The sequence below is a fragment of the Phyllobates terribilis genome, unplaced genomic scaffold, assembly GCF_046119375.1.
Source record: "Phyllobates terribilis strain yellow unplaced genomic scaffold, ASM4611937v1 Scaffold_17__1_contigs__length_24005725, whole genome shotgun sequence".
Lineage (NCBI taxonomy): Eukaryota > Metazoa > Chordata > Amphibia > Anura > Dendrobatidae > Phyllobates > Phyllobates terribilis.
In genome coordinates this window covers 8,101,942-8,129,121 of record NW_027362777.1, presented here as the reverse complement: position 1 = coordinate 8,129,121, position 27,180 = coordinate 8,101,942, and the positions used below count along the sequence as shown (strand labels likewise).

General features: G+C 42.3%; 1 protein-coding gene across 1 annotated transcript; it reads left to right on the top strand.

Moving 5' to 3' along the window:
* The first annotated feature begins 433 nt into the window (after positions 1-433).
* On the top strand, positions 434-26,434 carry LOC141176054 (uncharacterized). The gene is made up of 7 exons (XM_073660034.1): positions 434-494; positions 16,760-16,973; positions 17,103-17,204; positions 17,279-17,402; positions 17,486-17,574; positions 21,365-21,425; positions 24,795-26,434. Exons 1-7 carry the CDS (start codon positions 469-471, stop codon positions 26,384-26,386), a joined length of 2,208 nt encoding a protein of 735 aa, XP_073516135.1. The 5' UTR covers positions 434-468; the 3' UTR covers positions 26,387-26,434.
* Positions 26,435-27,180: the final 746 nt, after the last annotated feature.

The window sequence follows — 27,180 nt, the reverse complement described above, 5'->3', positions numbered from 1 at the left end:
CTCCGCTCCGTACGCCTCGTACACGCGCGGCTCCGCTCCGTACGCCTCGTACACGCGCGGCTCCGCTCCGTACGCCTCGTACACGCCCGGCTCCGCTCCGTACACACGTGGCTCCGCTCCGTACGCCTCCCACATACGGCTCCGCTCCGTACGCCTCGTACACGCGCGGCTCCGCTCCGTACGCCTCGTACACGCGCGGCTCCGCTCCGTACGCCTCGTACACGCGCGGCTCCGCTCCGTACGCCTCGTACACGCGCGGCTCCGCTCCGTACACCTCGTACACACGCGGCTCTGCTACATCCACACTGTAAACCCCTCCTGACCCCACACATAAACTTCAGCTCATCCAGCACCATGACAACCAGCACAGCAGAGTCCTGCATCCACTGAGGCCCCTGATCATGTGACCCCTGACTCCTCCCCTCCTGTGACCTCATCACAGCTCCTGTGCGCACAGAGCAGCCATATATGTGGTGGCGGCTCTGCAGGTGGAGGTATGTGGAGACCCCATTAATGGGCGCAGGGGGCATTAACCCCTTCAGCACCGAGACTCTTTTGGGGTCTTGTGTTGTCCCTTTATAAGAATCATAAGGTTTTTGTTCTGTTTCCTGTAATAGATACATACGACCCAACTATGGAGACAGGAAGGGAGGAAACGTATTGTTCTCATAGTACAGGACCCCTTTACTGGCCCCACAGTGTAATGCCCCCATTATGCCCCTTATGCAAGATGTATGATGCCCCCCACACAGTGTAATGCCCCCGTTATGCCCCTTATGCAGTATGTATGATGCTCCCCACACAGTGTAATGCCCCCATTATGCCCCTTATGCAAGATGTATGATGCCCCCCACACAGTGTAATGCCCCCATTATGCCCCTTATGCAGGATGTATGATGCCCCCCACAGTGTAATGCCCCCATTATGCCCCTTATACAGGATGTATGATGCCCCACACAGTGTAATGCCCCCATTATGCCTCTTATGCAGGATGTATGATGCCCCCCACACAGTGTAATGCCCCCATTATGCCCCTTATGCAGTATGTATGATGCCCCCACACAGTGTAATGCCCCCATTATGCCCCTTATGCAGGATGTATGATGCCCCACACAGTGTAATGCCCCCATTATGCCCCTTATGCAGTATGTATAATGCCCCCACACAGTGTAATGCCCCCATTATGCTCCTTATGCAGTATGTATGATGCCCCCACACAGTATAATGTTCCCCCAGTAGTGCCTCAGGTCCTGTAGTTGGAATAATCCCTCTGGAGTTGGTTTTCCCTTTGCCTGCTCCCCTACATGTAGACCCTCGAGCATGTATACATGCATGTAGGGGAGCAGGCCTTACTAGATATCGAAGCTTTGTACAGTAATATACTGCATGAAGATGGTATCAGAGGAGTAAGATATTTCCTGAAATCAAAATCAATAGAGTGTAGCAGACATAATGACTTCATGGAGGATCTTCTAAAATTCACTCTTACTCATAACTTCTTTTTGACAGGAAGTACTTCCACCAGCTCAGGGGTACTGCGATGGGGAGCCTCTGTGCACCCTCACATGCTAAAGTATTCCTGAGCTGGTAGGAGGAAACTACAATATTCAGGGATGATCATAAGTGGTGGCATCCATATATTGGGGTATGGTACAAATATATTGACTACATTTTTATCATCTGGTCAGGGACGAGTGAACAATCTTTTGAATTTGTCAGAGAACTCAATATCCATAGAGTGGGCCTGAGATTTATATCAGAGTTTAATTATTACCAGCTGCCTTTCCTGGATGTACTAATCAAGAAGGATTGCAATGGGACCCTAGTAACACTCATCTATCATAAACCTTCAAGCACTAATAAACTATTGAAGTGGGATAGCCACCACCCCATCCTCATAAAAAGAAGAATACCCAAGGGCCAGTTTTTACGGTTGGGTACTGCTCTAATGTCACAGATTTTAATATACAGACAATAGACCTGAACATCAGATTCAGGGAAAAAGGGTACTCATGGTACATTTTGGATTCCCAGAAAAATGGGAGAGACAGACACTCCTCCATACCTAACCTAGAGACCAAGAAAAAGATTGGACAACACGAGTAAGAAAAACTTACGACAATCAGAGTGACTGTATCTTTCATATCCTCAGAAAACACTGGGATATACTCGTGGCTGATCCGGACCTGAGGGTCCTGTGGGATCTACTCCCACAATAACTTTCAGAAACGGTCAGACAATTAGGGACCATTTAGTGCATAGTTACTGTCAGGGAAATATTGAGAAAGTATTAACAATTTCTCTCTGTCCCTGAAACCCCTCTTCATCCCTCCCTTATCCACCATTTGTCACCAGAGGAGAGCTGACACTCCAGCTGTTGGTATGCAAAAAACAGTACAAGAAGTTCAGTAGCCTATTCTACTTAACATACAAATGCATCTCCTCTTAGCACAGACCTGGGATAGATTGACACTTTCCAGCATAGGGGCAGAGATGGAAGGAAAGAGGAAATGGCTCGTTTAGGTTCAAAAGGGGTTTAACAAAGACTGCAGAATCTTCGGAATAACTAAAGTTTCATAATTCTCAAAATGAAGGGACCCATATTTTTAGTGACAGGGTCAGCTTGGGAATGATATGGATATTTTCCTGTCTCTGTAGGTCCCTCTGGGGGGCTGTGGCGCAAAAGTCCCAAAATAACAGATCGCAGCTATACCGTGTGAGGTCTCTTGAGAAAGGTAAAATCATAATGGAAAAAATTGTATCACTTTCGGGCCTCTACGATCAACCCACAATAAGTTATCACAAAAAACAGATATCTAATAAAGATATGAAGGCTGGAGACCAGCCCCCGTAATGTCATCCCAGGGGGTGTGTGGGCCGGTCTTTCACTTCAGCATAAAAGAATCTGCTGAGGTTGGAGTAGTATTCATTGCGGGAGTATGTATTTATTATAGCAACGGATCTTGCTCGATAACAGTCAAATCAAGCTTAGTGTCTCCCCTTCACCTATATTGAATTGTCTCAGCGATCATTATAGTAAGTCTTCTTTAATCCTACTTATGTATTGTATTGTCCACTTTTGTAAAATCTTGTATATTTTTCATAATACTGCCTCCCTTTTGGATTAAATATAAAATTTAATAATTATTTTTCTTTTTTACTGTAATTGGGCTATCGTGAAGCTGACAGTGACCGTACGGGGGCGTAGACACATTCCATGCGTTGGAATCTGGAGGTGTGATGCCATATGCTCACTGGTCGCTTGCCGATACCTACGTAGTGGGTAGTCGGGATCGTGTGCTCGCCACTCCCTGATGAAATCCGGACAGAGTAACGGCAACGGTGAGATATTGTGTGATCTCCCCGGTGTCGTCACTGTGGAACCCTGACAATTTTTATAAAAAACCTGCACCCAAGGGGACTTGGCTAGATAGAGGAATCTACCGTTTCTTTAGATTTGGAGAACATTGTCCATTTAATTGGATGGATCCATGTAAATCTTTCTTGAGTTCCTCCATGCTTAAAATCTTTTTCTAGTGGGATTATTCCAACTGTAATTCCTCAGGACTAGTATATATGATCACACCTGCCCCTAGATTATGTAGGCAAGATCAAGAGGGAGTCTAGGACTGCGGGGGGGCATTTGGGCAGTATACGCCATGGTTGGGACACCCCATTAGCGAGACATATGAACAGTGTACATTGAGATCAAACTGGAGACATCTCCTTTTGTATCATTGAGATGGTTAAACCCAATGTGAGAGGAGGGGATCACAATAGATGTATCCTCAAAAAAGAAAGTAAGTGGATTGTTATACTGAATTCACTGGCCCCTAAGGGACGCAATGAGCAAATTTCTTATGCCTGTTTTGTGTGAATACAGCCCCATTCTGGATTATATTTTTAGATTGTATACTCTACCCATTGCTACTCAGTTCCCTGTGAATGGGGTTCACATATTATTGTACTTCATCGAGATATCTGAGCTTCTATATCAGAATTATTACTCTGCAATTATTCCACATATACTATTTATTAATTAACAAGTGTGGTGATCCTTGTGTATCTCTAATTGTGCAATAGAGGTCAAATTTGACCATTTAGGAATATACTGTGGGCCATCATCCCATATCTTATGTAGTTATAAAGTAGATCTACACGCCTATTGCATGATGGGAGGATGTGCAATACTTGTTTTTAGTCTCCCATGACGCTGATCTCAGAGATAGAAAAATCCTATGTTGGTGGTATGCAATCCAAAACCATTATGCGCTCTGGTATGGAACGCATGCTTCTGGACATGCGCATTCGCAGATAGGAGACTGTGATGCACTCCGTCGTGGAACGCACATGTCCGGGCACGTTTGTGCTTTCTGCCCGCCCGTTGTTTTGTGCTGGATTTTGGGGAATACTTGAGAATTTATTTTTGTTCCATCTGTCTTTAATTGATCCATCAGATTTGTCCTCAGCGAATTATAATTAGAGGAACCCATGGACACATTAGGATTTGTGAAGCTGACCTCCGCTCTCCTCTATTTCCTTTGAATTTATTGTGTGACCTGTATTTCAAAACAGTAGCTCTTGGTTTGTTTCACTTCCATGTGTAAATTGAATTTGACTCGTTGTCTTTGATATTTCTTTCAAACTTAGTTTTTTTGATGTCTGAGATCCATCCTCCAGACTTTTGTAAATTCTTTTGCATATTTTGTTTGATTTTTGTATCCAAAAAGGCTTCTACACGTGGCGGAAAACTTTCAACTAGTTATTTTCAAGAAACAAATATCAAACGCAATGTAACTTGGTTATCCTTGGTTAGGTTTTTTTTTTATTTAGATTGTGAGCCCCAATGGGGACAGCGATGATAATGTATGTAAAGCTCTGCGGAATATGTTGGCGCTATATAAAAATAAAGAATATATATATATATATAATATAATGTGGACATACACCCTGTAAAGCATGCAACTATGTTAACCGCTTCCCGACCGCCCACTGTACATAAACATCCGCGCTGCCTGGGCTCTGTGCAGCGCGGACGTTTAAAAACGGTGGGTGGTCTCGCAGCGCTCAGGACCCCCAGTGTCCTGCAAGCGCTCCGAGAGCGGTGCAGAGCGTTAGCTCTGACAGGGAACATCATCGGGACCTGATTGGATCAGGTCCCAGTGATGTTAACCCTTTGCTGTCTTCTATATGCCGCGATCTATAGTGATCGCGGCATATAGAAGACAGCAGGAGGAGAGGGGGTGGTATACTTACCTCTCCGAAGACCCCTGATACCTTCCAGGACCTTGGGTTGCTATGGCAGCTGAAGGTCACATGACAGCCTCCAGCTCTGCCATATATGGTGTCCTGCCAGTGTCAGCCTGCAGCTGAAGCCTGGCAGGACACACTGACTGTGTGAAGATCTCATGTAATGTAATATATGTCTATTACATTACATGAGATCAGCGATCAGAAAAATAAAAATTAATGTCCCACACAGGGACTAAGTAAAAATGTAAAAAAAAGTAAAAAAAATGTTTTGAAACTGTTAAAAAAAAATACAAAATAAATTAAAATAAATAAATAAAATATTAAACCGATAAATACGTATATTTATGCAAAAATAAACAAAGTACACATATTTGGTATCACCGCGTCCGAAACAACCCGAGCTATAAAACTGTGACACTAATTAACTCCTTCTGTGCACACCGTAATAAAAATAAATAAAAAACGGAGCAAAAAACTATGCTTTTTCCTCATATCGCCAAACAAAAAGTGGAAAAAAATGCGATCAAAATGGAAATAAAAATGGTACCGCTGAAAACGTCATCTTGTTCCGCAAAAAAAAAGCCACCATACAGCTCCATCAGCCGAAAAATAAAAAAGTTATGGACTTCAGAATAAAGCAATGCAAAAAAAATATTTTTTTTATAAAATTGTTTTATTGTGTAAAAGCGCCAAAACATAAAAAAATATACAGTAAGTGTAATATCGCTGTAAACGTACTGACCCGAAGAATAAAGCTGCCTGATCACTTTCACCACACGCAGAACGACATAAAAAAAAACCTCAAAAAACAATTCCTGAATTGTTGTTTTTTGTTAATTTTACCTCCCAAAAAACGGAATAGAAAGCGATCAAAAAATGTCACGTACCCAAAAATGGTACCAATAAAAATGTCAACTCGTCCCGCAAAAAACAAGCCGTCACATGACTCTGTCGGCCGAAATATGGAAAAATTATAGCTCTCAAAATATGGCGATGCAAAAACTAGATTTTGCAAAAAAAAAAGCGTCTTAGTGTGTGACAGCTGTCAGTCATAAAAACCCGATATAAATCTGGTATCTCTGTAATCGCACCGACCCGAAGAATAAAGTAATCTAATCAGTTATATCACACGAGGAACGGCGTAAAAAAATAAATAAAATCAATTCTTCACCTGCTACTGATTTGTTTATTATGTCTCCCAAAGATCGCAGTAAGGCTCTGCTCACATTTATCCTGCGCTCTGCGCTGAGCACTTACGCCAGAGTTTCCGTGTAAATCTCTGAAATACGTGATTCAGACGGAACCCATGATGGAAGATTCCCTGTAATGAGGCAGATATAGGCCACTGTGAATGCCGTCTGGCCTGTGATCCCACGGTGTCATTTGTTTTAGGCGTGCATAAAAGTGCGGTTGGCCACAGTTTTGTGCACTTCTGAAAAAAAGGACACCGCTAAACAGAGGCCAGACGGAGTCCAGAGTAACTCTGCTGCCTCATTACAGTGAATGGATCCCGCAGGGGTTTCATCTGAATTACATCACTTTGAAATTTAGATGGAAACCCCGATGTAAGTGCTCAGCCTAGAGCGCCGGATAAATGTTACGTAAAATGTTCCCAATAAAAGCTTCAACTCAGTCCTCAAAAAAAGCTAGTCCCCACTCAGGTCCGTCATCTGTTAAAAATATAAGGGACTTCCAAGTTACTGGTAGCAGAAAGGCTCTGGAAAAGCGAAATGGCCCTTGTGTTAGAACCTTGCTCTTAGTTTTTTTTTCCTTTGCTGGTCACATGACCTTGTTGGCCTATTTAATCCTGCTCCACCCTTCTGGCTTTGCTGGACTTCATTGTATATCTACTTTCTAGCTAGCCTGTGCTCTTTGTCTTGCTCTGTTAGTTTGCTTGGTCTACTGACCTCTATGTTCTATATATTTTGTTTGTTCGTCTGTCTGCTACTATTTCTGTTAGGAGGTGTCCCTTATTCCTCCCAGTCCTTAGTACTTGTAGGGATTCCTTCCCCACATCTATAGGTCTCCGTACAGACTAGCTTAGGACTTTAGCAGGTCTGATCGCAGGATCAGGTCCCCTGTTACATCGTAGGGATTAAGCTGAGTTCTATCGTAGGGACAGATCTCCTCTCTTTCCTTAGCTCTGGTAGCAGAACATAACACCTTGCCCCCCAAAAGAAATTCAGAAAATTTTGTGCTCCCAAATCCAAATGCCTATTCTACAATAATTTGTTCTCCAATTGTCAAATAGCACTCCATCCCCCCCCAGATCTCGCCGTATGGCTGAGCGGTACGATACAGCCACATATGGGGTATTGTCACTTTTAGAAGAAATTGTGTGACTCATTTCGGCACCATTTTTACCCATTGCCCTGTGTGAAAATGTAAAATCTGAGAGTAAAACATTTTTTTGTGGTAAAAATATAATTATGCTTTTTTCACTGCCCAATGGTATAAATTTAAAAATTAAAAAATACTCACTACTTCCCTAGATGAATTCCTTGAGAGATGTAGTTTACAAAATGGGGTCACTTGTGGGGGTTCCTGCTGTTTCGGCATGTCAGCGACTCTTCAAATGTGACATGGTGTCTGCAACCTATCCCAGCCAACATAGCACTCCTTTCTCTTCTGAACCCTGCCGTACACCACAGCAGTGGTTTTCCCCCACATATGGGGTATCTGCGTACTCAGGAGAAATTGCTTAACAAATTTCATGGTGCAATTTCTCCTGTTACCCTTATGATAATACAAAATTAGGGAATGAAAAACATTTTTTGTGGGAAAAATGTGAAAATTTTATTTTTATGGCTCAATATTATAAACTTCTGTGAAGCACCTGGGGGTGCAAGGTGCTCACCACACATCTAGATAAGTTCCCTAAGGGGTCTAGTTTCCAAAATGGTGTCACTTGTGGGGGGTTTCCACTGTTTAGGAACATCAGGGGCTCCCCAAATGCAACATGGCGTCCGCTAATTATTCAAACAAATTTTACATTCAAAAAGTCAAATGGCGCTCCTTCCCTTCTGAACCCTGCCATGCGCCCAAACAGTGGTTTGCCTCCACATATGGGGTATCAGCGTGTTCAGGAGAAATTGCACAACAAACGCCATGGTGCAATTTATCCTATTACCCTTATGATAATGCAAAATAAAGGGATGAAAAATGTTTTTGTGGGAAAAATGTGAAAATTTTATTTTTACAGCTCAATATTATAAACTTCTGTGAAGCACCTTGGGGTTCAAGGTGCTCACCACACATCTAGATAAGTTCCCTAAGGGGTCTAGTTTCCAAAATGGTGTCACTTGTGGGGGGTTTCCACTGTTTAGGAACATCAGGGGCTCCCCAAATGCAACATGGCGTCCGCTAATTATTCAAACAAATTTTACATTCAAAAAGTCAAATGGCGCTCCTTCCCTTCCGAACCCTGCTGTGCGCCCAAACAGTGGTTTTCCCTCACATATGGGGTATCAGCTTGCTCAAGAGAAATTGCACAAACAATTTTGGGGTCCATTTTTTCCTGTTACCCCTTTGAAAATAAAAAAAATTGGGTCTAAAGTAACATTTTTGTGAAAAAAGTTAAATGTTAATTTTTTTCTTCCACATTCCAAAAATTCCTGTGAAGCACCTGAAGGGTTAATAAAGTTATTGAATGTGGTTTTGAGTACCTTGAGGGGTGCAGTTTTTAGAATGATGTCACTTTTGGGTATTTTCTGTCATAAAGACCCCTCAAAGTGACTTCAAATATGATGTGGTCCCTAAAAAAATGTTTTTGTAAATTTTGTTGGAAAAATGAGAAATCGCTGGTCAACTTTTAACCCTTATAGCTCCCTAACAAAAAAAAATTTTGGTTCCAAAATTGTGCTGATGTAAAGTAGACATGTGGGAAATGTTATTATTAACTATTTTGTGTGACATATCTCTCTGATTTAAGGGCATGAAAATTCAAAGTTTGAAAATTGCAAAATTTTCAAAATTTTCGCCAAATTTCCGATTTTTTCACAAAACACAAGTGATATCGAAGAAATTTTACCACTATCCTGAAGTACAATATGTCACGAAAAAACAGTCTCAGAATCAGGGGGATCCGTTCCAGAGTAATTGCTTCATAAAGTGACAGTGGTCAGAATTGAAAAAATTGGCCCGGTCACGAAGGCAAAAACAGGCTCTGGTGCGAAGTGGTTAATAAAACCAACACATTTGAAGAAAACCTAACAGGACTACAATTTGCAATACACAATTTCATCAGTTGTAACACTATAGGGGGTCATCTACTTAATAGAGTGTATAGAGAGTTAACTACAATATGTGGGATTCACGTCTGATCCACTAAAAAAATGTATTAGAAGACATTTATCTGACGCAATCAATCCCACAGCATTAAACCTGTCTGTGGTTTCAAGACACTTTTCACAAAAAAAATAAAGGGGATATCAGATCCTTCAGATATTAGGAATAGAAAAGGCTTATAAACCATTAAGAGGTGGAGATATGAAAAGAAAAATCTTAAATAGAAAGTCATATTGGATATTTAAATTACACACTAGAGCCCCACAGGGAATGGACATCAGACAGGATTAATATTACAGTACAATTACCCGTATATTCCGGCGTATAAGACGACTTTTGAAGACTGAAAAATCTTCTGTCTAGTCTGGGGTCGTCTTATACGCCGGTAATGCTTTTGAACTTTCAGAAATTGACATGCGGGGATACTCTGGGGGTGTTAATAAGCTGCCGTGGCCGTATCCCTGCCATGTCGGAGTTAATATAAGGTGGAGGGAGTTAAAATACGGCGGCGGTAGGTCCAGACAGTCAGCGCTTCTGTGCTGAAACTGACACATCGCTGCGTATTCCCAGCTCCGGACACAGCGCAGGGCTTCTGTGCGGACAGCTTTCACTTGTCACAGAAGCGCTGCGCTGTGTCCGGAGCAGGGAAGTTCGCATCGCTTCTGTGACAATATATGAAAAGCCGGCAATTCAGCAGCGGCATAAGCCGGCACCCGACAATTTAGAATAGAAAGAATAGAGCTTCACACATAGATTAGATAGATAGAAACATGTCAGTCACATATATATGAAGTACAGTGACAGTATTGCTTACTGTACTTGTCATTTAGTGTAAAGGATTTATTAAAACAAATAATAGTGTTTTCATGCACCGTCTCTTTAAAAAAGCCGGCCGGCAATTCAGCAGCGGTACCCGACAATTTATAACAGACAGAATAGAGCTTCACACATAGATTAGATAGATAGAAACATGTCAGTCACATATATATGAAGTACAGTGATAGTGTTGGTTACTGTACTTGTCATCTAGTGTTAAAATAAAGGATTTATTTTAAAAAAAATTGGCGTGGGGTTCCCCTTAATTTTAGGCTCTAGCGGAGGTTAAGCAGACAGCTGGGGCAGATGTTTGAAGCCTGGGAAGGCGGTAATACCCACGGAGCTTCCCAGGCTACTAATATCAGCCCCCAGCTGAATACCTAGCCTTTACTAGCTATTAAAATGGGGGACCCCCCAAAAAAAATGACGTGGGGTCCCCCCTAATTTAATAGCTAGCAAAGGCTAGGCAGACAGCTGGGGGCTGATATTAATAGCCCAGGAAGGGAGCCATGAATATTGGCCCCCTCCCAGGCTAGAAACACCAGCCGTCAGCCGCCCCAGAAATGGCGCATCCATAGGATGCGCCAATTCTGGCACTTAGCCTCGCTCTTCCACGCTGCCCTGGTGCGGTGGCAGGGGGTAATAGGGTTGGGGTTGATGTCAGCTTATAATGCCAGCTGACATCAAGCCCAGGTTAGTAATGGAGAGGCGTCTATAAGACACCCCCATTACTAACCCCATAGTAAAAGTTAAAAAAAACACAAACACCCAGAATAAAGTCCTTTAATTGAAATAAAGACACAATTCTTTATTGTTCTAAATTAAACCATACTTACCATCACGCCCATTCCAGTTGAAGCCAACGATCTCCTGCAATAAAAGAAAAATAATAAACCAACATCATCCTTACCTTTCCATGGTTCCCACGACAGCTTCAGCTCTGCTACATCGAGATGACAGGCTGGACCGCAGCAGAACGCCGCCATCCAGCCTGTCATCCCGCAGACACTGAGAAGCGCAGGCATGCTTGCGCTCTGCAGTGTCTGGCTGTGACGGCATCCAGATGAGCCGACAATGAACTCAGCTCACCTCCTGGACGTCCGTCACTGACAGCGTGGGAAACTTCTACTGCGCATGCGGGGAGCAGGAGAATTTTCCCACGCTGTCAGTGACGTGCATGAGGTGAGCCGAGTTCAATGGACATGATCTCGGCTCATCTGGATGCCGTCACAGTCAGACACTGAGGAGCACAAGCATGCCTACGCTTCTCAGTGTCTGCCGCATGGCAAGCTGAACGGCAGCGTTCTGCTGCGGTGCAGCCTGTCATGTGAATGTAGCAGAGCTGGACCGGTCCTGGGAACCATGGAAAGGTAAGGATGAGGTTGCTTTATTATTTTACTTTTATTGCAGGAGATCGTTGGCTTCAGCTGGAATGGGCGTGATGGTAAGTATGGTTTAATTTAGAACATTAAAAAATTGTGTCTTTATTTCAATTAAAGGACTTTATTCTGGGTGTTGTGTTTTTTTTAATTACTTTACTAGAAATTCATGGTGGTCATGTCTAATATTGGCGTGACCCCATGAATTTCGGGCTTAGGGCCAGCTGATAATGCCAAGCTGGCCCTAACCCCTTTATTACCCAGTGAGCCACCGCACCAGGGCCCTGGATGAGTTGGGTACAGCGCCAGAAGATGGCGCTTCTATGAACGCGCCATTTTCCGGGGTGGCTGCGGACTGCAATTTGCAGCGGGGGGGGCCCAGAAAGCTTGGGTCTCCCTGCGCTGCAGATTCCAGCCCCCAGCTGCCTAGTTGTACCTGGCTGGACACAAAAATAGGGCGAAGCCCTACGTCTTTTTTTTTAATTATTTCATGAAATAATTAAAAAAAAAAGGGCTTCCCTATATTGTTGTGTCCGGCCAGGTACAAATAGGCAGCTGGTGGTTGGGGGCAGCCCGTTCCTGCCTGCTGTACCTGGCTGGACACAAAAATATGGCGAAGCCCACGTCAACATTTTTGGGAAAAATTAATTACAAAATTAATAATAATTTAGGGACTGCATCTTTATTAACCCCTCAATTGTCATTTAGTGTTAAAATAAAAGATTTTTTAAAAAGAAAATTGGCGTGGGATCCACCATCATTATAGTCTCTAGCGGAGGTTAAGCAGACGGCTGGGGCAGATGTTTGAAGTCTGGGAAGCTTCCCAGGCTACTAATATCAGCCCCCAGCTGAATACCTAGCCTTTACTAGCTATTAGAATGGGGGACCCCCCCAAAAAATGACGTGGGGTCCCCCCTATTTTAATATGTTTATGAGTGACAGTTTTCCTGCTATATACCTGCATGTCATAAGAATTTAAATTAAAAAAAGGACCATGTTAAATTCAAATCTGTTTTTTTTTAATTTTTACCGGTGTTTGGTATGCGTTGGAAAAGGGGTAGTCTTATACGGTGAATATATCCTAAACTCTATATTTTAACAGGAAAGTAGGGGGGTCGTCTTATACACCAGGTCGTCTTATACGCCGGAATATACGGTAATTGTATTTGTCTTTGATTTCCAGTGATTTTATTGAATGTCTCATGCATGAGTTGTATTTGTGTATTCTCTTTTACTTCCATACAATACAGGGTTAAATTGTCTGAGAAGTACTCAGTAATCAATGGACACCCAGGAAAGGGAAGGATATAAAAGTATCAGAGAGACTCACATGTTGTAAATCAGGAATAAGCATTGGTTTGGTGGGCACTTGGTGGTATGCCATCATAACAGTTTTTATGAACTCACAATAAGGCTATGTGCCCACGTAGCAGATTTGATCCAGAGCGTTTTTGCCTCTCTCTGGCAGAAAAAAACGCATGCAGATTTACATGCGTTTTTTCTGCCAGAGAGAAGCATTTTTTCAGCGTTTTCGCATGCGTTTTTTCAAGCAGTTTTCCAAGCGATTCTGAGCATCTCTTGGAAAGTGCTTGACAAGTTGGTCACACTATATAAATCCGTGCAACCGGCATGGATTTATATATTGTGACCAAGTAATAGTTAAAAAAAGAATAAGAATGGTAAAAAATAAAAAAAAAAGATTATACTCACCTTCCGATGTCTTCCCGGTGTCATCTCTGCTGCGTCCGGTCTCTTGCAATGCTCGCGCTGTTGTGAAGGACCTGCGGTGACATCATTGAGTCATGTGATGGGTCACATGACTCAGTGACGTCATGGCAGGTCCTTCACAACAGCGCGAGCATTGCAAGAGACCGGACGACGTGGACAAAACACCGGGATGACATCGGAAGGTGAGTATAATCTTTATTTTTTGTTTTAAATTCTTTTATTTACATATTCTATGGTACCTGAGTCTGGAGGAGAGTCTTCTATCCTCCAGGCCTGGGTACCATCCGCACATTAGAACGCGCCAATTATGCAAGTACAGATGCGGAATTGGCGCGTTCTAATGCAAGTCAATGGCGGCGATTACGCTAAATTAATGGACATGCTGCGTATTTTTGAGCGCAGCATAAACGCTGCGGAAAAATACGCAGCATGGGCATTGAAAGTGCGGATTTTCATTGGAGACCATGGGGGAAGGTTTACCAAGCGTTTCCCAAGCGTTTACGCTGCGGAATTTCCGCAGCGTAAACGCTTGACAAACGCATCGTGGGCACACAGCCTGAATGTGAGGTTTTAACAATATAGACCATGCTGGAGAATCCATCTCTCCTCCTTGCTCTACTTGAACCTTGAAATGTCCCTGACCAGGGCGGCTCCATGCGGTGATCTTCAGACAAAGTGCATTGAATAAACAGTGAGCTGACCTCCCTCTCCATTTTCCCATTATATGCATGTTTTCCCTATAGTGACGAATATTTATTTTTGCTAAAACTGTGATATTTTCACTTTAAAACTTTTTTTAAACCTTTTTTATAAACTTTTTTAAACAACTCTCCTTAGTGCGATCATACAACACAGAAGCCTCTGATTGCTCAGATGATGCACTGTACTACTGTAGTGCCGTGTATTATCACTGCCTGTGCAATAGTAACGTCCCCATACACATGAGATAATTGTTGACTGATCGGTCATTTGGCAGACGGTTATCTCTCCCGACTCTCCCATACACACAAATATTCCAGCTTTTCTGTGGTCTGTATGAGAGAGTCGCCTCTAGCCGAGGACTATCTACAGGAAGAACAAACATTTTAGCCTCTGAAATTCAGGATCATAGATCCTTCTCTGCCCTGACATTATCTGTTGGGAGGCCCCCAAAAACATTATATAGTTTACCAAACCCCCCCGAAATCAGTGCTTTCATGCAGCTTTAGTCTAATGTGTCTGGGGGCGTAAAAAGGTAACTTATTGAACGCTGCCTCTGGCCCGGCCTAATAGACTTTCGTACATTGCAGGCCCAAACACCATTATTAGGCATTTAAGTATCATAGTAGCTAGGCAGCCCCATACTATTGAGCACTTGGGGGAGGAAGGTCATTCAGCCGAACTCTGTCAAACCTTCTTAGATGCCATGTTTGCTTTTTGCAGGAGCAAGTGGTTAAACTGCCAGGGATTTTGTTGCAGCCGCACCTGTGTCATCCTTGCGGTGTACATCTATGTTCTGGTGCTCAAAAGAATTCATATAAGAACAAACACAAATGTTTAACATGTTAAAAAATGACAATGTGTCTTCTGCTTTTTGCATGTTTTTTTTTTACAAGAATTGTTGGTGACAGTTTTCTTTTGAAACTTTTTAATATCTGCTTTTTTCAGTTTTTTCTCTTGTAATATAGGAAAGCCTAAGGCCAGAAGTAAACCCCATAATACACTGTACATGTAGACTTCAGTATCAAATCATTTCTGTCCACGGTGTTTGTGCAAACAAAACAGCTTTTATAAAAGCCTCACACTTCTGTGTGTGAATCAGACATGAGATCTAACTTGATAAAAGATTACAGTCTGGGGAAGACAGGAAACATTCATATAGACGGCCGGTGGAGATGTAGTCAGTGACGGACTCTGGCCAAATATGGTTTTAGAGCCGTAGTAGAAGATGTTGCTTCATCATGACGTAGTTATTTCTCATGTCACTTGTAATGAATATCTCCTGCAGTATTGCTAATTCCAATTCCATTGTCGGAAAATGAGACAAGAATTAGCGTTATGGAAGGTGTCATGAACTCACAAAGAGACGACACCGGGGAGATTACATAATCTCTCACCGTTGTCGTCACTCTGTGGGGATATGTGTATATGCCCCCGTACGGTCACTGTCAGCTTCACGATAACCCAATTATTATTGTTCGCTGCCACCACCGTCCAGATTTGAAATATAATACAGGCCTGGTCGGACGCCTGCGTTCTGGTAGGGTATATGGCTTCGGGGGAGGGAACGATTACAGAGCAAAAGAAACAGGACTATTACATTTTATATTTAATCCAAAAGGAAGGCAGTGTTATGAAAAATATACAAGGATTTTACAAAGGGGACAATACAGTACAGAATATACAGTTACACAATATAAACAGGATTAAAGAAGACTTACATAATAGATCGCAGAGACAATTCCGTTTAGCTGGAGGGGGGCGCCCCACTTATTGATTTGACTGTTATCGAACAAGATCCGTTTATTATAGTCTCTATACCCCCCTGGCAATGAATACTCATCCATCCTCCTTGGATTCTTTTATGCCTAAGGGGAGAACTGCCCACACAGCACCTGGGATGACATTAAGGGGGCTGGCTCTACCATTTTTTCCGTTATGAATTTACCTTCCTTTAGAGACCACACATGACATAGTTGTTGTCTGTTATTTTGTTACTTTTGCACCCCAGCTACCCGGAGGGACTCACAGCTACGATAAAATAAGCATATTGTTCCTTGGCTGACCCTGCCACTAAAAACATGGGTCCCATTATTAGCGGAGTTATAGAACTTACAATATTTCATATTTCGTATCAGCTCCGGACATCCTGGAGTTTGTGTTAAACCCCTTTGAAGCCTAAATGAGTTTTCCTTCAATCTCTGCCCCTGCTTGAAGGTGTCAACCTATCCCAGGTCTGTGCTAAGGGGAGATGCATTCCTATGTTAAGTGGGTCAGTAGCACCTTTTGTGCTGCATTTGTCTACAAGTGACTTCTGCTGTGTGTGTTAAATTGCATGGAAACAGTTGGTTTGGTCCAAATGGTGGATAAGGAAGAGGTGAGAGGGAAGAGGGGCTTGGGAGAAATTGTTAATATTTTCTCAATATTTCCCTGACAGTGAGTCTATGAGAAACGTATTCAGCTGCAGACTCCGAGGAAGAAACTGCTTGTTGTCTGTGGCCTAAAATATATAGGTTTTATTACTAGATGTAAAGAAAAAACGAAATACTGTCAAATAATAAATCTCCTTATATGTTTCCCCTCGTTATCTCCAATAGTTGTATTATTGCACAGGATTTTTATGATGTTCCATTGGCTTATCTTCTCCTCATTCGGGTCTCTACAATATCAGATCCTCTCAGTGAAGATCTTCTATATAACAAAATTTTCCTGATTTACCCATCAAAGATGGATATGGACAGGGACAAGATGGAGATGGCGGAGAGGATATTACATCTCACCCTAGAGATCCTCTTCCGGCTTACTGGAGAGGTGAGAGATTCTGATGACATCACATTTAATTATTCTTATCTATGGGAATAACAGGTGAACAAAACTGGAGAGGTGAGGACTCTGGAAATGTCTGTAGTGAGATTTATTAATGTGTCTCTCCATAACCAGAGATTAATCACAGGACCTCCACCTCACCCCCTGATACATGAGGACATCAATGACCAGATCCTAGAACTCGCCTACAAGATGATTGGGCTTCTGACTGGAGAGGTGACATTGCTGGGACATTATACAGTAACACTATGAAGGGATCGGGGAGATGACTGTATCATTGTATGTGTCAGGTTCCTATAAGATGTCAGGATGTCGCTGTCTATTTCTCCATGGAGGAGTGGGAGTATTTAGAAGGACACACAGATCTGTACAGGAACATCATGATGGAGTTTCCCCAGTCCCTCACATCACCAGGTAATAGACAGGACTAAATACACACAACCTATAATTATCTGTATGTAAAGAATGAATTCAGTCCCTGTATGTGTTTCCTCCAGATCTATCCAGTAAGAGGACAACACCAGAGAGATGTCCCCGTCCTCTTCTTCGTCAGGACTGTAAACAAGAAGATCTCAATGTTCCTCAGGTAGATACAGAGAAGATGTCATGAGATCTCCCCTATGATGTGTAGACGGCTGTAAAGGTCTTTTGTTCAGTCTTGTTTTATCCACCAGTATTATATGTTTTATATTTGTGTAGTGAGAACGGAGGGGATGACAGGATTAGAGCTGATCATTAGTGTTGAGTATTCCGATACTGAAATATCTGGTATCGACCAATATTTGCGGTATCGGAGTTCCGATACTGAGTTCCGATACTTTTAGAATATCGAATACCGGAATCGGAAGTTCCCATAATGCCTGTGCTCTGCAGTGTCTCTGAAGGATGACAAGCTGGATGGCAGCGCTCAGCTTACTGTACTTGTAATTTAGTGTTAAAGGATTTATTAAAAAAAATAATAATGTTTTCATGCACCGTCTCTTTAAAAAAGCCGTCCGGCAATTCAGCAGCGGCATACATCGGTACCCGACAATTTAGAATAGAAAGAATAGAGCATCACACATAGATTAGATGCATAGAAACATGTTAGTCACATATATAAGAAGTACAGTGACAGTGTTGATTACTGTACTTGTCATTTAGTGTTAAAATAAAGGATTTATTAAAAAAAAAAATTGGCGTGGGGTTCCCCGTAATTTTAGTCTCTAGCGGAGGTTAAGCAGACGGCTGGGGCAGATGTTTGAAGCCTGGGAAGGGGGTAGTACCCATGGAGCTTCCCAGGCTACTAATATCAGCCCCCAGCTGAATACCTAGCCTTTACTAGCTATTAAAATCGGGGACCCCCCAAAAAATGACGTGGGGTCCCCCCTATTTTAATAGCTTGCAAAGGCTAGGCAGACAGCTGGGGGCTGATATTAATAGCCCAGGAAGGGTGCCATGAATATTGGCCCCCTCCCAGGCTAGAAACACCAGCCACCCCAGAAATTGCGCATCCATAGGATGCGCCAATTCTGGCACTTAGCCTCGCTCTTCCCACTGCCCTGTAGCGGTGGCAGTGGGGTAATAGGGCTGGGGTTGATGTCAGCTTATAATGCCTGCTGACATCAAGCCCAGGTTAGTAATGGAGAGGCGTCTATAAGACACCCCCATTACTAACCCCAAAGTCAAAGTTAAAAAAAAACACAAACACCCAGAATAAAGTCCTTTAATTGAAATAAACACACAATTCTTTATTGTTCTAAATTAAACCATACTTACCATCACACCCATTCCAGCTGAAGCCAACGATCTCCTGCAATAAAAGTAAAATAATAAAGCAACCTCATCCTTACCTTTCCATGGTTCCCACGACGGCTCCAGCTCTGCTACATTCACATGACAGACTGGATCGCAGCCGAAAGCTGCCATCCAGCTTGCCATGCCGCAGACACTGAGAAGCTCCTCAGTGAAGCTCCTCAGTGTCTGGCTGTGACGGCATAAAGATGAGCTGAGGTCATGTCCAATGAACTCAGCTCACCTCATGCACGTTACTGACAGCGTTGGAAAATTCTCCTGCGCATGCAGTGAGCATGAGAGAATTCTCTTGCTGAAGCGCTGAGCGCAGGAGAATTTTCCCACGCTGGGATGGCATTGAGATGACAGGCTGGATCACAGCTGAGCGCTGCCATCCAGCTTGTCATCCTTCAGAGACACTGCAGAGCGCAAGCATGCCTGCGCTCTGCAGTGTCTATGAAGGATGGCATGCTGGATGGCAGCGCTCAGCTGTGATCCAGCCTGTCATCTCAATGCCATCCCAGCGTGAGAGAACTCTCCTGCTCAAGCGCTGAGCGCAGGAGAATTTTCCCACGCTGTCAGTGACGTGCATGAGGTGAGCTGAGTTCATTGGACATGACCTCGGCTCATCTTTATGCCGTCACAGCGAGACACTGAGGAGCGCAAGCATGCCTGCGCTTCTCAGTGTCTGTGGCATGGCAAGCTGGATGGCAGCTTTCGGCTGCGATCCAGCCTGTCATGTCAATGTAGCAGAGCTGAAGCTTTCGTGGGAACCATGGAAAGGTAAGGATGATGTTGCTTTATTATTTTACTTTTATTGCAGAAGACATTGGCTTCAGCTGGAATGGGCGTGATGGTAAGTATGGTTTAATTTAGAACATTAAAAAATTGTGTGTTTATTTCAATTAAAGGACTTTATTCTGGGTGTTGTGTTTTTTTAAATACTTTACTAGAAATTCATGGCGGTCATGTCTAATATTGGCGTGACCCCATGAATTTCGGGCTTAGGTCCAGCTGATAATGCCAAGCTGGCCCTAACCCCTTTATTACCCAGTGAGCCACCGCACCAGGGCCCTGGATGAGTTGGGTACAGCGCCATAAGATGGCGCTTCTATGAACGCGCCATTTTCTGGGGTGGCTGCGGACTGCAATTTGCAGCGGGGGGGGGCCCAGAAAGCTTGGGCCTCCCTGCGCTGCGGATTCCAGCCCCCAGCTGCCTAGATGTACCTGGCTGGACACAAAAATAGGGCGAAGCCCCACGTATTTTTGTTTTTAATTATTTCATGAAATTCATGAAATAATTTAAAAAAAAGGGCTTCCCTATATTATTGTGTCCGGCCAGGTACAAATAGGCAGCTGGTGGTTGGGGGCAGCCCATTCCTGCCTGCTGTACCTGGCTGGACACAAAAATATGGCGAAGGCCACGTCAAATTTTTGGTGAAAAATTCAATAAAATTAAAAAAAAAAAAAAAAACACATTTAGGGACTGCATCTTTATTAAGCCATCCACGTGAGGGGTTAATAAAGATGCAGTCCCTAAATTATTATTTGTTTTTATTATTTTTTAATTAATTTTTCCCAAAAATTTTGACGTGGGCTTTGCCATAATTATGTATGCCAGCCAGGTACAGCATCCAGGAACGGGCTGCCCCCAACCACCAGCTGCCTATTTGTACCTGGCCGGACATAACAATATAGGGAAGCCCTTTTTTTTAAATTATTTCATGAATTTCATGAAATAATTAGAAAAAAAAAAACGTGGGTCTTCGCCCTATTTTTGTGTCCAGCCAGGTACAACTAGGCAGCTGGGGGCTGGAATCCACAGCGCAGGGAGGCCCAAGCTTTCTGCCCCCCCCCCCGCTGCAAATTGCAGTCCGCAGCCACCCCAGAAAATGGCGCGTTCATAGAAGTGCCATCTTCTGGCGCTGTACCCAACTCATCCAGGGCCCTGGTGCGGTGGCTCACTGGGTAATAAAGGGGTTAAGGCCAGCTTGGCATTATCAGCTGGCCCTAAGCCTGAAATTCATGGGGTCACGCCAATATTAGACATGACCGCCATAAATTTCTAGTAAAGTATTTAAAAAACACAACACCCAGAATAAAGTCCTTTAATTGAAATAAACACACAATTTTTTAATGTTCTAAATTAAACCATACTTACCGTCACGCCCATTCCAGCTGAAGCCAATGTCTTCTGCAATAAAAGTAAAATAATAAAGCAACATCATCCTTACCTTTCCATGGTTCCCACGACAGCTTCAGCTGTGTGATGCTCTATTCTTTCTATTCTAAATTGTCGAGTACCGGTGTATGCCGCTGATGAATTGCCGGCTTTTCATGTCATTCTACATTATTCTTAGTTGTTTTCCTTCATGTAGAATTAACCTACAAGGAAAGAAAGGGTTTATTTTTATTCCGATATTTGTGTCCCATTGACTTGCATTGGTTTCCGGTATTGGAATCGCCGATATCCGATATATTTTGGATATCGGTCCGATCCAATCCGATCCGATATTTCCCGATATCGGAAGGTATCGCTCAACACTACTGATCATACATGGGACTTCTCCATCTGTCTTTGACTTTTATAATATTTGTTTCAGGGTGAAGATGTGAGTGGTGATGAGCAGTGTAAAGAGGAGATTCCTACATATGACTACCCAGGTGAGTAGTGACCACTAAATGCAGAGAAGTCACAGATTCTTCTCAGTCACCGGCTGTGGCTGCTTTATCAGTGGTGTAGTCCGGTCGTATCACAATCGTGTGATCACCATTTTGCATCTAGATCACAACATTCTCCTCCGTCCGAAAATGTTCAATTTACTTTGGGAAATTGTGAAAGCCCTTTTCTATAGAACTTACAACCTGGAGGATCCACCTACCCCCTGGGATTAGGAGACGCTGACTGTTACCTACCCAGATCTGTAAACTAGAAAGCTAAATGACAGCATACGTAGAATGTGCTGACAAGTTAGAAAATCACTTGAAGAAAAATATTATGATGGGCCTGTAAGAGAAAGCGGAGGGTAATGATGGTGTTGGCTTCCTAGAACCCTGATATCTTATTGGATGAATCTACCTTCTCTCCCTTCTGTGCTGCTGAATGTGCTCATATGGTCCCTACAAGACCAGGTCCAGTCTTTCTGGCCAAACTTCACTTTTATGATTGATAACATTAATTGTGCAGTGAGGGCCCAGTGTGAATTTCTGTACAATAACAACAGAGTTTCCCTTTATCCTGACTTTTCAATATCTTTTAAAACCAATTAACTTCAAACAGGATCGCGATTAACTATACAAAAAGCATTACACCTGCACCATGATATATCTCTAAGCTGTGCGTGGCTGATGGCTGTAATATACATTTATTCACGCCTGCAGGAGATGTGTTGGCTCCAGCCCTGGTTTCATGGATTCACTCCACGTCATAAATTCCATTATGTTTTCAATCCTAAGGAATTCAGATTACTGCACAATCTCTCCTGAAATGGGGGCACTAATACTTTCTCTACTCTTCTGGTCAGGACTCATAGTAGCTCCAATGGTCCACCATAAATTAGTGTAACTTCGGTTTAGTGTTGGATTTCTCCCCTCATACATACGTTGTTGTTGGGGATGTTACATGTTTTTATATTCTTTCTTTTTTTATACCTTCATTCTCTATGATAGTTTCATTGTGGTGGGATCGGCCGGCCTCACTTATGTGAGTCTGTAACTCCCTGGTAGTTCTTTCAGAAAGATCTCCATTGCCTCTTCCAAATGTCCGAGATCTAAATTTAAGACACCTCAGCTCTGCAGTATTATAAAAAAAGTTCACTTTCAATGTCTAAAATTTCTTCTCATCTGACAGAAAATATTGTCCCATACGATAGTTTAGATTGCCAAGAGCCCCCGAGCCCCATACTCTAATTACCCCAGAGAGGTTTCACCACTAGTTACTCATTTATTACTGATGAAGACTGTTGAGTTTGATCATTTCAGTCGATGTTTTATTGTGTATAGTCACAGTTTTTGACTTCAGTAATCCTCTGATTTAACCTCTTCAGGCACCCAGTTTTCTGTTCCTAATCAGGGCCATTTTTCAAATCTGACGTTTGTCACTTTACGTGGTGATAACTTTGAAATTCTTCACAAAGGATAATAGGAAACAAATGGACCTTACAAATTATTTTTCAACTTCTTTTGAATGTGACAATACCCTATATACGGTTGTACCGTACTGTCTGGGCACATGGGAGGTTAAGAAGGGAAGGAGCGACATTTAGCTATTAGGAATGCAGATTTTGCTGGAATAGTTCGCAGACACAATGTATTGGGGGAGCTGTTTATGGTCACCTGGAAGCTCAAAAGATGGCTACCACGAACAGGCTTGCCTTATCTATCCGTTTATAGATTTCAAAAATTACTTTGCTCATCACCCTTTAACCCCTCTACATGGATCTGGACTAACACAGAGACCCCTAGGCTTGGGCCACGGTGTTACCTGGTATTCGGTGGAGTGAGATGGGAAGAAGAATAGTCAGGTAACCGGGTCACAACCAGGAGGGCAGAGAAAATACAAAATCAGAAGACACAAGAGTAGTCAGTAAACGGGCCGAGGTCACAACAGGAAACAAATACACAAGCCGGGAGCTGAGCACAGAGGACTGAACCAGAGGAGAGCAAGGCTGTATCTGGCAGCTTCCGGCAATATGCTTCCAGCTTTAGTAGGGTGTGGTGCTTTCCAAATGGCTGAAGCAGGGAGCAGATTACTCCAGCTGGACAGCACACACCCCCATACTGCCAGACTGGATGGTACTACTGGTCCCAGCAACCCTAATCTTAGTGGTGGACAGAGCCTGCGCCACCCAGAGCTTCTGGTTCTGACGTCTCCTCCATCACCAGCGCTGCCTGCAAGATGAATAAGGCGGTGCCTGGTTAGAGAAGCAGACGTCACACAAGTCGAAGCAGGAGGAGAAGCCGACGTCCCAGACGAGATGGTACACACCTTTTGTAGAAGCACTAATATGACAAAATGGCAGAAAACCAGAGCAGTAGAAATCCCCATCAAGTGACTCCATTTTGGAAATTATAACCCTCAGTGAATTAATCTATAGGAGAAGTGACTATTATGACTTCACAGTCACTTTCCAAAAATTAGCACACGGTGGATGATGGAGAGTGAAAATTGCAAATATGCTATTTTATTACCCAACACATAGTGCCCAGATTGTGCTCCAGGAGACACACACCGTAAATTAAGTGGGTTCTTCTCACTATAGTAATGCCAAATACATGGATGCTAAATCTGTTTTGGACACACTGCAAGGCTCAGAAGTGAGGGGGAAACTTAACTTTGGGAGAGCGGATATTACTGGATTGGTTTATGGAAGCCATGTTGATTCTCAAGAGCCTAATAATGTGGAAACCTCTGTTTTTCTACTGACAGATGATGGACCTGAGTGGGGACTTGTTTTTTGTGAGATGAGTAGAAGTTTTTATTGTTATTATTTTTGCCTACATAACATTGTTTGATGGCTTCTTATTCCATATTTTGGAGGCAGAATGAACAAACAGTTGGACACCACGCTCTACTGGTTCATCCTATGAGGTTTTCTATTAGACTGTGAACGGTCATTCTGTCAATAACTTGCCATTTCTACAGACATTTTAAGTACAATTAACACAAGAATCCCATAGACAAATAAATAAAGATTGCATACCACTTCTAAATCAATCTAAACAAACACATCCCTGGGCTACATGCTAGTCCAGGGAAATGAAGAGATATATGCTCAAGTTTAAAAATCAATTTTATTAGACACAAATCTAAAAAATAGAGGAATATTTAAAATATTTTAAATATTCCTCTATATTTTAGATTTGTGTCTAATAAAATAGATTTTTAAACTTGAGCATATATCTCTTCATTTCCCTGGATTACCATATAGCCCAGGAATGTGTTTGTTTAGACATTTTAAGTAGAAATGTTCAAAAATATAAATTTCAGGGACATTTTATTCAAAATTAATAATTGTTTTTTTTTCTTGGCAGATGACTGTACCAGAAGATCAGAGAGACAGGAGATTTTTAATTCTGACGATCTTGAGATCCCACAGGATACAATTGAAGTGAATGCCATTACTTCAGATATACCATCATCCCTTCACAGCAAACATCAATCATCTGATTCTATGAAACACATCCTGTCTGCTGATTCATTACCGACTACTAAGGAAAATCAAAATAAAATAAGCATTAAAAAACGAACTGCTCCTAAAGCAAAGAAGCCATTTTCACATTCAGAAAATGGAAATAGTTTTACCTTTGAAAAGTCTATTCTTAAGCATCAAAAAATACACACAGCGGACAATAGATTTTTTTGTTCCAAATGTGGAAAATGTTTTAATCAGAAATCAGTTTTTGTTGATCACCAGAGACTTCACATAGGGGAGAAGCCTTTTTCATGCTCAGAATGTGGGAAATGTTTTAATCGTAAAAAGTTTCTTGATAGACACAAGAGAATTCACACAGGGGAGAAGCCTTTTTCTTGTTCAGAATGTGGGAAATGTTTTAACCGGAAAGATCATCTTGATAGCCACCAGAGAACCCACACAGGGGAGAAGCCCTTTTCCTGTTCAGAATGTGGGAAATGTTTTAATCGTAAAATGAATCTTGATACACACAAGAGCACCCACACAGGGGAGAAGCCCTTTTCCTGTTCAGAATGTGGGAAATGTTTTAACCAGAAATCAGGTTTGATTAAGCACCAGAGAACCCACACAGGGGAGAAGCCCTTTTCCTGTTCAGAATGTGGGAAATGTTTTAATTATAAAATGATTCTTGATAGTCACAAGAGAACCCACACAGGGGAGAAGCCTTTCTCCTGTTCAGAATGTGGGAAATGTTTTAACCACAAATCAGGTTTGATTAAGCACCAGAGAACCCACACAGGGGAGAAGCCCTTTTCCTGTTCAGAATGTGGGAAATGTTTTAATCGTAAAATGATTCTTGATAATCACAAGAGAACCCACACAGGGGAGAAGCCTTTTTCCTGTTCAGAATGTGGAAAATGTTTTAACCTGAAATCCAATTTGATTAGGCACCAGAGAACCCACACAGGGGAGAAGCCTTTCTCCTGTTCAGAATGTGGGAAATGTTTTATCCACAAATCAGGTTTGATTACGCACCAGAGAACCCACACAGGGGAGAAGCCCTTTTCCTGTTCAGAATGTGGGAAATGTTTTAACCAGAAATCGGGTTTGATTAAGCACCAGAGAACCCACACAGGGGAGAAGCCCTTTTCCTGTTCAGAATGTGGGAAATGTTTTAATCGTAAAATGAATCTTGATAGTCACAAGAGAACCCACACGGGGGAGAAGTCTTTCTCCTGTTCAGAATGTGGGAAATGTTTTAACCACAAATCAGGTTTGATTAAGCACCAGAGAACCCACACAGGGGAGAAGCCCTTTTCCTGTCCAGAATGTGGGAAATGTTTTAATTGTAAAATGATTCTTGATAGTCACAAGAGAACTCACACAGGGGAGAAGCCTTTTTCCTGTTCAGAATGTGGAAAATGTTTTAACCAGAAATCCAATTTGCTTAGGCACCAGAGAACCCACATAGGGGAGAAGCCTTTTTTCTAATCTTTTTTTTAATCCAATACATTTTTATTGAGATGTTTTTCATTAGTTTTTTTTTTTTTACAAAACAGGAAACCAGTACATACAATAATAAAATAACATACCATAGGATGACATACATGCATCTCTCCTATATATCCTTTCAGCTTGCCCATTACCGTCTGATAACTTGCAATTACTATATCTTACAATTAACATTCTTGAAATCTCTTATATAACCATAATATTGTAATAAACATTATAATCCTATACACATATAGGTGTGCTATATTACCCATACCACATTTAATGAATTCCAATATACATTACAATGAAACATTAGACCTCGCCATTAGCCTCCTTCTCCCATAAGTCATTGTCTCTCCAACAATAACCCCCTTGATGGCATTCCAGGTGTATCCAACCATAAGCCCCATATTTTCTCAAATTTATTCATTGAGTTTCATTTTTTATATACCCCTTTTTCTAATCTGATAATATTATTTACCCTGTTTTTGCGTTCACTAATTTCTGGAGGTGAGGGGTTAATCCATTTGGATGCAATATGTTTCCTAGTTTTAAATAAAATATGTGAAATCCCTATTGAAATTGGGTCAAATTCCATATAATCTTCTAATATACCTAACAGGCATTTTTTGGGTCTGGTTGAATATCTATTTTATATACCCTCTGTTAGGCGTCAGTCTGGTGGTGGATTTGAAATGGGTCCAGGACCTTCTGTGGTCTCCCATTTCAGTCCAGCCAGGGCTGATGCTGCTCAGCATCACCATCAGCCTCAACACCTAGCTGGTCCACAA

What these genes read in the sequence shown, in the direction of transcription:
- LOC141176054 (XM_073660034.1), top strand. Translation starts at nt 469, where the DNA reads ATGTGGTGGCGGCTCTGCAGGTGGAG. An exon ending in TGGCGGCTCTGCAGGTGGAG is followed by an intron (nt 495 to 16,759) that starts GTATGTGGAGAC and finishes TATCTCCAATAG; the next exon opens with TTGTATTATTGCACAGGATT. An exon ending in AAGATCTCAATGTTCCTCAG is followed by an intron (nt 17,575 to 21,364) that starts GTAGATACAGAG and finishes TATTTGTTTCAG; the next exon opens with GGTGAAGATGTGAGTGGTGA.